This window comes from Tachysurus fulvidraco, chromosome 21 (genome assembly GCF_022655615.1).
Source record: "Tachysurus fulvidraco isolate hzauxx_2018 chromosome 21, HZAU_PFXX_2.0, whole genome shotgun sequence".
NCBI classification, from domain to species: domain Eukaryota; kingdom Metazoa; phylum Chordata; class Actinopteri; order Siluriformes; family Bagridae; genus Tachysurus; species Tachysurus fulvidraco.
Window position 1 is genome coordinate 18071829 of NC_062538.1, and position 13024 is coordinate 18084852.

At 40.1% G+C, this 13024-nt stretch overlaps 1 protein-coding gene across 1 annotated transcript in view; it reads right to left on the reverse strand.

The window, feature by feature from the left end:
- Positions 1-13024, reverse strand: part of mmp17a (matrix metallopeptidase 17a) — an 89833-nt gene that overhangs the window by 29486 nt on the left and 47323 nt on the right. Inside the window, exons 2-3 of the mRNA XM_027176171.2 lie at positions 10527-10659; positions 8801-8936 (exon numbers count right to left, since the gene is read on the reverse strand). Of these exons, the coding sequence (XP_027031972.2) occupies positions 8801-8936; positions 10527-10659 (269 nt within the window). The remainder of the gene's footprint in view (positions 1-8800; positions 8937-10526; positions 10660-13024) is intronic.

Consider the following 13024-nt stretch of genomic DNA (forward strand, 5'->3'; position numbering starts at 1 on the left):
ATTATTATTATTATTATTATTATTATTATTATTATTATTATTATTATTAAATGTATTAATCAACTTTGGGGAAACTGGAGGAAAAAGAAAGTGAGATGAATACTCATACCATCATACTCATATGTACTTGGTGAACATCTCAGTCCAGATTTAGTCCCATTTGCTGTGTTAATAAATTCCTCCTTTCTGAGGACACTTTTGGCCCATGGCCAGTTCATCCCAGTTCATCTCCAGTACATTTACTGTATTTCAACAGTGGCAAACCATGTCTTTTGATGTGGTAGCCTGGTGGTTAAGGTGTTGAACTGCTGATCAGATGGTTGTAAGTTTGAATACCAGGTCCACCAAGCTGCCACTGCTGGGCCACTGAGCAAGGCCCTTAACTATAATTTACTAACTTCTAAAAAAATGGGGTAAAATGAAAGTCACTTTGGATAAGGTTGTCTGCCAAATGCCATAAATGTAAATGTATTGCCATCGCCATGCTGGAACAGGTTTGGGCTCCTGATTGTCAGCAATGGAAAACTCTAACTCTATGGCATATAAAGATACTCTACACAATTGTGTGTTTCCAGGATCGAGGAGGGTCTGTCAAGTTTCATCTGTGGGAACAGAATCCAGACCAAATGCAGGGAAAGGATGCAGACAGGATACAGGGCAACCAAAAATATAAACCAGCTAAGAAAATCAGATAACCAGAGACAAGAACTCAAAAAACAAAAGCACAGCAGGTATAAATATGGGAAGTAGTTAGCGCACAAACCACAAAACAAAAGCACATGGCACAGGACGTAACCAAACCCTGCTGTCATGACTCAGCCCGGACTTTGGCCACGTGCATCTGTTTATGTTCTTCGTCACGTGTCTGCCCCGCCTTCGTCTGCTCCTCCCTGTCTACACACCTGTTTCCAATTGTGATTACCCTGTGTATTTAACTGTGCCGCGTTGCCTTGTGCAGCGCGGAATCTACTGTTGTCCTGTCCTGTCTTCAGTCCGTGTCCTATTTCGTGTTCCCTTTGTTATTAAACCCTGTTTGTTTTGCTATCCTGCATTTGGGTCCACTTCCTTACCCCGCGTCATGACACCTGCTGGACACACCGTCCTCTGGTGTTCAGGCAGGGAATTGTCTAAGGACTCACATGAGTGTAATGGTGAGGTGTCCACAAACATTTGGACGTCAAAATGTGCACATACAGTACAAGCATTTATCAGTTCTCTAGTACAGAAATATACAAAGGAAAGTTAATGGCCTTTGCCATAAATGTTACTCTGGCACAAGTCATTACGCTTTGCTTTATTCTTGAAGCTCAGTGACTGGAACCAGCAGATAACGGAGAATGAAATGATGCGCTAAAGTAAAAAAGCTGTAGAACAGAAACAGAATGGATTTGTTTATTATTTACAGAGAATGAGAATAAGACAGTGCACAGATTTGCTTTGCTTAACGGCCTCCGTTATATCATTAAATCTGAGATTCTTATCTAAGATCTCAATGTATGTTTTTTTTTTTGTGCTCTTTGGTCCGGGCTGCGAAAAAACAACAACAAATCTTTGGAATTTTAGGAGGATTTTAATTTTGTTGATGTAGGGGTGTAACCCAGTGTAACTCTTATCTGCATCAGTATTTAGGATTAAATTAAGTGTTGTGTAATGTATTTTTTTCGTAATTAAAACAGACCAGAATTCTAAAAACCAGCACTATTAACACGGGCTGTGAATTTATAATTTGTGTCAGTTAGACCAGTGGTCCCAAACCCCCGGGCCGCGGACCGGTACCGGTCCGTGGACCAAATGGTACCGGGCCGCCCAAGGAACAGTAAATTATTTCCATTTTATTTACTGTGGTGTATTTCTCTCGGGTTTGTGCGACTTTCCATGTACGAGAGTTTAACCGGTAGCTGAGAGACGTCACCTAAAGCCGCACCAATACCGCGCAAGCGCAAAATATCGTGATATCGGGCGGGTTTAGGTGACGTCTGGAGCTGAGCGGCTGCAAGCGGTAGTGGTGTTGTAGCTTTGGTGGAGAGAAGGTGTGTATCGCTCTTCTCTCTGTTCACCAGTACTTTGTCATGTTTAACAGTGCTTGGTGTACGTGTATATTGTGTTTGCTCAAATTTAACCCACAAATTAGCAAAAATGAGCTCGAAACAGACATCGTTAGAAAGTTAGAAACTCTGCCGGTGTTCTGGATTAAAGTCATGGCGGAATACCCTGAGACTGCCACCACAGCACTTAAATCCCTATTGCCATTTCCGACATGCTATCTGTGTGAAGCGGGGTTTTCTGCAGTGATGGCAACCACAACAAAACAACGGAATAAACTGGACATAAACAACACACTTCGGGTGTCATCGTCTCCTATTACCCCAGATGGAACCGTCTCGTTGCAAAGAAACAAGCTCAGGGTACTCATTGATTTAGCATTGTAGTGAGTTAAAAAGGCATGTTTAAATACAATTGAATTAAAATTATTAATTGCATAGTCGCCACCCCCCACCCCCAGCGGGCCGCAGTAAAATGATCAAACATTGACCGGTCCGCGGCGAAAAAAAGGTTGGGGACCCCTGAGTTAGACGTTGGTTTTAATCCCCCTTATGCTATTATTAGTTAATATTGTAGATGCTTGTGAATTTATTATGTGTTCACTTTTATTACCTAACATATAGATAGACTTACAGCCCACTAAGGATGAATAAATGAATACGTAAAGGTACAACGTACATTTTATAGACACGGTTACGCTTATTGTTTGTTCCACCAGCTTCATATATGATGCTTACTTCCTGTATTCTGTTGGATCCACAACATAATTCTAAACCAAGTGCCAAAATAACCAAAAAAAAACAAAAACAAACTATAGTGACCCACTATTTGCATCTCTGTTTATTCTGAACAATGTATTTGTATTTGTTTACAAGTGTGTACCTATATGATTGTTTCTTTCTTTTTTAAACTTGTTATTTATTCCTTTTTACATCTTACTGTATATAGTCAAAGTGCATTGTGTGTTTGTGTGTCCTTGTTTTTTAACTAAAGTAAGTGAAGGGTTAAAATTTGAGAGGGATCTAATAGATTGAAGTGCGATAGAGAGTAATGATGGGGTGAGACGCATATCTTATCTCCTGTTCATTCCGTACCCCCAGTAATCATCGAGGGAAATCAGGAACACAATGGGACTGCAGGGAAAAAAACAGACTTGCTCCTATGTAATCACTCCTAATCTATTTGGGTAATTATAGTGAGTGTTAACAAGTGGGAGGCTGGTCTCCCGTGTGTTAGTGCACTAATGTGAAGTGATGAGCCCATAGTGAGGGTCTGTCTCTGACTGGCACTGCCCGATATGCCACGTGCCCATGACTCTTGTACACAGCTGAGTCTTGGACGTAGGTTTTCACTGGACAATCAATCACCGCTCCCTGAACACCCACTGAGTGCCTGAGCTCCGTTTGGGCCTCCACACATAAACATACACACTCACTCACTCTCACACACCTACTGCAAAGCCATTTTTCTGATCCAATTCGCTTTCTGACATTCTGCAGAGTACATTTTTCACTTATATGTTTGCACACCTTGCATATTTACACATTTTACAGGGTGATATATCAGATACTATGCATCATTTTTGTCAGAGACTGTCAAGCACAGGCTTCAGTATGATCTCTTGCACTTTTTTGCAATAAAACCCTTCAAGATCCAAACTGCAGTGACACAACTTTTTTTTTTTACTTGCCTATGTTATCACACACCACTCCGCTGCTGCGATCCCTCCACCTTCTTCTAGTAGATGCACTCATCCAATTCAAAACACTGATGCTTGCCTACAAAGCCAATAATGGACCATCACCTTCTTACCTCAAAGCCCTTGTCATGCCTCGCACTGCACCTCGGTCGCTGTGATCTTCTAGCACACATCGACTGGTCCCACTATCTCTCAAGGTACAGTAAGAGGTTGTTATATAGCAAGACTCTTTTTTGTTCTCACACCGAGGTGGTCAAATGAACTTACTGTAGGACAACAATTCTGACTCGATATTCTGACTCATTATTTTGATTCACAATTCTTTGATTCTATAAAAAAAACACAGGACACATACATGTAACTACAGAAATTAATTTAGGTTGGTGCAAAAACAAAGCTAGCTGCTCTTTGTGATACAGAGGGTCAAAGAGTGCACCGGAAGTATAGCGTACAACCAACACATCACCAAAAGAACATTAACAGAACGTTAACCAGGTCTAAGCTGCCTATATATCTACTCTGCGATATTGATCCACTGCTCGTCCCGAGTCTGTTATAAAATACATCTCTTTCAGAGCAATCTGTAGAACTACAATTCACAGTGCTTGCCAGCCTCCAGTCTCTCTCTCTCTCTCTCTCTCTCTCTCTCTCTCTCTCTCTCTCTCTCTCTCTCTCTCTCTCTCGCTGTCATTCTCTTTCCTGCTCCATTACTCTCATTACTTTATCTTTGCTCCTAAAACAGACCATTACTTGGGTTATTACCGTGCCTAGCCTTTCACCTGGCTCATGTGCACTTCTTTGCTGCTTCTGGCCGGCAACACACACACACACACACACACACACACACACACACACACACACACACACACACACACACACACACACACACACACACACACACACACACACACAGGTGCACCAAGGGATAAGGTTCAGCTGTTTTCACTCTAACACTAAACATTTTATGTTTAGTCTTACTACACCATATATTCAAATTGTTTGATTTTAAAATAAAATAAATGAAACCGTGCCCTCAATTATTAAGCCGACCGGATTTCATTTAGAAATTGTTTGCAGGAATTAGGCACTCCAGGAAAGTCCAGTTAGCTTAAAAAAAACCCTCATATATCATGAGAGCCACTGAGCTTGTATAAATTTACATAAGGAGACTCACTGATGTGAACTGTGATTGATCGGCTTCAATTCGTATAACCTGCAGCAGTGACTACAGTATGCTTCCGTGTATCGATTATTCTGTCAAGTTTCAAAAGTTTTCGTTACTAAAATGATGACATTTTTGTCAAAATCTCTTGCTTCATATTAATAACTTACAAAGACACAGACAGTAATCAACAAAATGTATACGTTAGTACAAATAAAACAAGCTATTTGTCATGGCAGCTCCAGAAACGGTGTCCAACTACACAACACTAGTGTGAAAGTCTCTGACATTCACACTTACCTGGTTACTAATCACACACCCGGATTTAATACATACATTTATAGTATTTAGCAGGTGCTTTTATGCATTTTATACAACTGAGGGTTAAAGGTGCCCTGCCACACGTATTTCATTACTTTTGTGGTAATGTCTGAAGTTTACCATGGACTCTAAAACCTTGTTTTTTCTTGTTACCTTATTTCAAGCCATTCTAGTGTGGTATAGAAAGCCTGCAGGAAGACTCAGCTCGATTTGCGCCAGTTCTCATGAATATTCTATGAGCTATGCTGCTTGGCTCCGATTGGCTCACCGCTAGGATATGAGAGCATGACTATTCATTCACCCAGCGCAATAAGTAGCCCAGGCTAGAGGGACTTTGTTTACAATCATCTTGAATTGCGGCAGAATGGCTTCTTCAGGTATATTGACATTCAGCCATCCTCGCTGTATAGGAAACTCACTGAGCTACACGAATTCTGTGGGGGCGGTCTCCATTATTTCTACGTCACTCTGAGCAGCTTTTCTAACTGACCTGATTTCTCTGCTTATTTCTTTTAAGTGGCTAGAACTGACCGGGGAGGTAGCAGTTCATTTTCACATTCCCGACACAACACAAGCACATACAGTATGGACATAACACATATCAAAAAACACAAGTAAAAACGGTTTTGTGTGGAAGGGCACCTTTAAGGGCTAGCTCAGAGGCCTAGCAGTGGCAGTTTTGTGGACCTGGGATTCAAACTCACAACCTTCCGTTTGGTTGCCCTACACCTTAACAACTAAGCTATCACATCCAGGTACGCTGTGAACGCACAGTGTCTCTCTTTACCAGTTGTTCTCAAGCATTTGTTTCGTGTACGGGATCCCGGTTATGACTTTAATCTCTTTATAGCTTGCCCATGTTTACACTGTTTGTACATCACCTGACCTGGGTATGTTTATTGACTACATTTTTGGATCACTTCGCAGTTTGTTTGCCAAGTTTTACTAAAAGCATTAAGTACCCGTACTTACGCCAGTGCCTGTATTCTGACGCTATTCAATTAGGACAAGAGAAATGCTGCTGTATAAAAGGAGGAAGAATGAGTGTGTGACTGTAGTAGCTAGAATTGTGGACATTTTACAATGGCTGAACAAATTCTTGTGTTCCGTCTTCCAGATTTTTTACCTTTTCAATCAGTATAAATGAATTTATGGCATTTGGCAGACGCCTTTCTCCAAACCTACTTACATTTTATATTATCGTATACATCTGAGCAATTAAGGGTTAGGGGCCGTGCTCAGGAACCAGTTGACCTAGGGTTCGAACTCGCACCCTTCCGATCTGTAGTACGACAGTATAGTGCTGTAGTGCTACCGCGTCCCCAATTATTACTTTTTTATTGTTATTTTATAAACGTATTTATTATTATTATTATTATTATTATTATTATTATTATTATTATTTTATCTGTGCAAATCTGATATTAAATGAGTCAGGATACTGCTGGCATTCAATGTGAGACAATTTTTTTTACCACTTTTGGGTTAACGTCACACTTCTAGTGGTAAGACGTTTATAAACAAGCACTTGGGGCGTCTCAGAAAGCAGAAATAGGTTTGATCTCACCATTTACTTTAAAGATAGAAACATTTGTGTGGAAATAAAAAACAACTATCATTCTGTTTTAGATTATCTGGAACTTTTGTATGAATATATTTCCTTAGTAGGCTAGAAAATAAACATTCTTAAGGATCTGAGTGAAGATCTTACTTTCATATGAGCCATTAACCACCATTGTGGAGACTCAAATGCCAATGAAAGTAAAATTTTAGTAAATAGAGTTAAGCTGCTCATGTTTGCAAATTCAATGCGAAGTCTTGCCATAACAATCATGTGTATAAATACTGAGCTTTTGCTATTGCTGATTGTCTTGGATGTTTATTGGATTATTATCAGTCCTGGGTTACAACATTGACTCTGGATCATGTTTATATTTTGCCTGAATATGTTTAGATTTTTTGCATGTGAATATTCAGTCTGCATCAGCATCCAATGTGTTATAGCTACGCTGTTATAGCTAGCTAAGTTGCTGACTAAGGCCAAGTCTTAATGCTCAATTCAGATATTTTGCTCACATCTGATTTTTTTGTTTGGCTGTTCACATTACCTTTTAAAATGTGGCTTATATCAGATACCAGTGTGAACAATTTGCTGTTTCGAACTGACCCGCATGCGCAAACGAACAATTACCATGACGTCACACATAGCACGCCGTTGCACTAAAAAGTTGGCGAGGTTATGGAGGAAGTACTGTATCATCTGGTGCAAGCAAACATATCATGTAATGCTATAATGTGATGTATTCGATGCAAACATTATGAGCTGGTTCACGTAACCACTTTATATAACACTCTTAACACACACACGTTACCAGTCACGTTTGTGTCCTGTTTTGGCCGGCGCAAAAAAAAAAAAAAAAAAAAAAAGTTTTCACCCGTGCCCACAAAATAAATAAATAAATAACTACAAAAAATTTCGCCGGCACATAATTGTGATGAATGTCGATGTAGATTGACGTAAAAGTCGCATCAAATCCGCCTTGACTGTTCACACTGCGGCCACATTAAAAAAAAATCAGATTTGGGTCTGATTCAGGACCACATATGGAAGTGGCATGGATCTGATTTGAAAAAAAAAATAAGATCTGGGCCTGATTTGAGTGTTCACACTACTCCTGAAGAAGTCTGACCTGGTCACTTGACCCCAAAAAATCGGATTTGGGCCACTTTTAACTGCAGTGTGAACGGGGCCTAAGAAACCAATGTGGATAAACCTTACCAACCTCTGCAAGGAGGTGGGGCTTCGTGTACACAAGTATGACAGGAAATCGGAGTAAACAAATCATCTGAAAGATTTTGTTGGTTCATCTCGTTAACATTAGATCCCTAATTTAACCCAATGCACTTGTTGCCACTTAATTACAACATGAACGAGAATAATAAATAAAATGCCCTTGTAATAAGCACATCCACTGATCCTGATAATTCCATAATCAGGTTTTTTGGCCTTCACACATTTGTTCTTACAGACAAGAACTGAGAACAAATTAACTCCGAATCAGTGAGCTGTGAAATAAGGAAAAGCAAAAGTTCAGCAACCAAGCGACTCGTACGTATGTGGAATCAAACTGTGACCCAAATCTGTTTCACACTAAAGGCAGAGATGGGGAATTATGGTAGACAGGACCAGGGCTGTAGGGTTGTAGTACACATAAGTGTGAGATATCAGTGGGATCTGGTAATGAGAAAGAGGGAAGACATGAACTGAAAATACAAAAAATAACAAAAAACAGGCCTGTCTAAAAACCTCTGCCATCCATAAAAACACACACAGTACATTTACTCCTGCTTTAGTAGCACAAATTCTCTCAATCAGTCTCCATCAGCACCCATCTGTGTTAATGAAACAGCAAAATCCATATGTGCTTTTTAATACATTTCCCTTTAATAATGACAGCATTGTGACAGACGACTTGTGTTCCGTCTCTCATTTAAACCTGAAGGCTCATTTAAACCTTAAGTGCTACACCCACAGCTATTCACTAAAGGTTAGCATGACCGAGCTGTTATTGTACCTCCAGGACAGGTGTCTCTTGGTCCACTTTTTTGGAGTTGCCAGCGCACGTCTTCTCCTGCCAGCTGTTGTCTCCGTCTCAGACATGTCTGGTAGCGAACAACGTGGCGTCTTCATTAAACCTAGGGTGGCCTGGTCTGAAGGAAAACACACACACACACACACACACACACACACAGTTTAACTAATTTCTAGTAAAACATTAATTTATTCATCAGTTTATTCATTTTCAAAAGCTTTTCTGTCTGAGATTGTTATGGCAACAGACTAAGCAGTTCAAGTGACACATGTTTAATGGCACAAAAAGTCCTGGAAAATTAAAAAAAAAAATATATATATATATATATATATTAAAAAGTCCAGATAGTTGGCAGTAAAAATATTCTTTCTTAAATTTATTATTTTTCCTTCTGAACTGACCAGGGGAACACGGTGGCTTAGTGGTTAGCATGTTTGCCTCACACCTCCAGGGTTGGGGGTTCGATTCCCGCCTCCGCCTTGTGTGTGTGGAGTTTGCATGTTCTCCCCGTGCCTCGGGGGTTTCCTCCGGGTACTCCGGTTTCCTCCCCTGGTCCAAAGACATGCATGGTAGGTTGATTGGCATCTCTGGAAAATTGTCCATAGTGTGTGAGTGAATGCGAGTGTGTGTGTGTGTGTGCCCTGCGATGGGTTGGCACTCCGTCCAGGGTGTATCCTGCCTCGATGCCCAATGACGCCTGAGATAGGCACAGGCTCCCGTGACCCGAGAAGTTCGGATAAGCGGTAGAAAATGAATGAATGAATGAATGAATGAATGAATGAATGAACTGACCAGTTTCCATGTTTATTTTCCTTGTACACTGTACATTACGAAAGAGTCTAAAGACAGCTTGAGCATCTTGATCTTGAAGTTGATGCTCTATTCAAAAACACTTATACACCACTTTTAGGAGAAGATACCACATAAAAACTCAAATAACTACTGTAAACTATTTTATTTAGAAAATTTGTATTTTCTTAGTTCAAATTTTCTGTTAAATCAGCAGCAATACGTGTATTTATCAATACAGCATATCCCAGAGCGGTTTAGCTAGTGTGTAACGTGCGGCGAACGGACGCCGACGGTTGCAGGGATCGAACCCGGGTCTCCGCCGTAAGCCTGATCACTCGCAGTAGCGAATCAGACCGACTTTCAGGACTCTTCTTCATTAACATAACAAAACTTATAGTAAACATGACAGAAAAAAAACATGACTATGACATGAAAACCTGGATATAACAACATCTGACCTTATGACAGAACACAACAACAATGATTCACGATCACAAAGACAACAAGATATGCATATATAAAGCAGTACATCATAGTACATTGCGGGAAACAGGATAGGAAAGGGCATGGCACAACCCACATGGGAACAATAACAAGGTGAGTGATGTGAAAACACCTTCTAGCCCATACTCTGGTGACCTGGCAAGAAACTGTCAAAGCTCCTGACATAGTGCTTGATGCTAAGTATAATGCACGCTGTATGATTATAGTCATTTGGTGTCTTTTCTAAGGAAATGACCAACAAACCTGGAGAATTTCAACATCACATGAGTAAGCCCTGTAGAACTCTGTAAATACGTTTTGGAATTGTCTTCTATACCCATTACTTTCATTTAGAGGTGTCACCTGAACAAAAAGGAAGCATCAAAATCTTTAATAAACTGTGAGACAGTGAGTGTTAGAAGCAGATATTTACCAAGCACTCCGGTTTCCTCCAGGCCACCAAATCTCTGCATGGCTTTAATCGCCTGGGTCAGCGCCTCCTTGGTCTGCAGTTGGCCGGTGACAGGGTCAGCTGGTGGGAGGTATCCGAACTTACTCAGCCAATCCTGTATCCACAGAGAAACAGAGATTTTTAAGCACGTTGCTTGACTGCAGAAGAATTTAAGCATCTATATAGCATACTCAGCATGAAAATAACGTTAAATGCTTAGTATCGTTACTACGCTTCTGCTTATCATCTGCTGTCCTGGTCTTTCACCGAAGCATATGCACGTACCTAAGCCTCATTTTCTCTTCAAGTGACAACCATCTGCTCCATTTACCTCTACTGCTCAAACACACCGCAAATGTACTTTAAACCAATAACAACAATTTCAACTTCTGGATAAACCTTAACTAATAATTGATTTCGGTTCCATACTCTATGCCTCCGGGACATCTTTTCTCTGAGGACGGAGTGGATTAAAACTCCGAGTGTCATGAATTTCAATGTTGTTTTGACAGGTATGTATAAATGCTGAATTACTCAGATCAATAACACAGGCCATCTTCGCTGACACCGCCTCGACAAATTCCATTATTAAAATTGCTTTGTGTTTACACAGCAATCTCGGCAAAGAATGAAAGGCTACAGAAGTCAAATCTCTACCTAAGGCTTCAAAATATTTGGGAGGTCTGTTAGTCACATAGCAAGCATTAGTGTGAACTAAATTTCACTATTTATGTGGTTTCTCAAATAAGAAATACATTTTATGCTTTCGCTAGAAGGTTCGCAGTCCATAAAAATGATTGTGTCTTCCATTCTGGTGTGATGTCTCCCACTGGCAACTTTTTTGTCTAGGCCAAAGACAGAGAAAGGAACTTGTGTACAGTATAAAGTACAATGGGGTCCTTAATTCAAGCTCACACTGAAAGCCTGAAGTTACTTTTAATCCACAGTTTTAGTGACTTTTAGGAAAAGATTCCACATGAAAACCGCAATAACTACTTTTATTTTGAAAATGGGTATTTTCGTAGATCAAATTCTCTATAAAACCAGCAGCAATATCTGTGTTCATCAATACAGCAATGTTAAGTGGACAGACACCGGCGGTGGCAGGGATCAAACCCAAGAGTAACAAAACGTATATTAATGACATAAACAAAAAGTCGTGGCCTAATGGGGGGATGTCGTGGCCTAATGGGGGAAGTTGTGGCCTAATGGGGGGAAGTCGTCATGGTTAGAGAGTTTGACTCCTAACCCTAAGGTTGTGGGTTTGAGTCTCAGGCCGGAAATACCACGACTTAGGTGCCCTTGAGCAAGGCACCGAACCCCCCCAACTGCTCCATGGGCACCGCAGCATAAATGACTGCCCACTGCTCCGGGTGTGTGTTCACGGTGTGTGTGTGTGCGCGCTTTGGATGGGTTAAATGCAGAGAACGAATTCTGAGTACTGGTCACCAAACTTAGCCGTATGTCACGTCACAAAACCTGTATAACATAAACAAAATATAACTATGGCAAAACAACAACACAAAAAAACCCGGATATAAACCTTCAGGTCTCGTTTAGTCCAAAGACAGAGAAAAGGAACTCCATAAAGTCTATAAAGTACTGTATAGTAGGGTCCTTAATTCTGAGCTAACACTGGAAATCTCGGAAATACTTTTATTTTAGAATTAAGAGTTAAGATTTAACAAATCTTACAAGATCTTTGACAAGATGAAAGAATGTTTAAACTGCAATGTTCTGAGCTATTTCTGGGCAAAATTCTGACACTGAACCATGTTAATGCCGTTGTATGAAAAGGTGAGATTTTCCTTGGGTTTTATTCGTCTCACCGAAGCATGTGTCAGGAAGCAGAGACGGCTGCAGTTGCAGTTAATGCTTTATTAAAAAGACAGGCAGAGGAACTAGAAAACAAGCAAGATCAAAAACCAAAAAGCAAAACAAGACGTGCTATGTGGAAGACAGTAGAACAGAGGATAACATATAACAGGTGAGTTGGAGCATGATGGATAGTGTGTTTTGGGATGTACCTTCTGGGATGGCTATGGTTGCAGGCCATGATGCATTCTGGGAAGTGTTATTCTTTAACACAGATTTTGGCAGATATTGATAGATATGATGTAACATAGATTGTTATGTTTTGTACAAACGTGTGAAGTCCATGACAGATCACAGTCATTAAAAAAAAAAAAAAGTGAGATGTACCAGACACTAAACATTTAGCTCCTGCTATTGCTGATAATATAACTTGCAAATAAAAACGTTTGTATTAAATTAAAACTAATGGTCTTATATTTTTAGACTCCACCGTATATACAGTAATGCTATGTACTTTTTTCACGAAATCAGAATAGTTTTAAGGTAAGGTAAGGTAAGGTAAGGTAAGGATTATTACGGTACAAAACTTGAAATAAAACTGAATCGGCAAAAGTAAACACTAATAAACAAGACGACACAAAAACACAGACACCAGAAAAAAGACT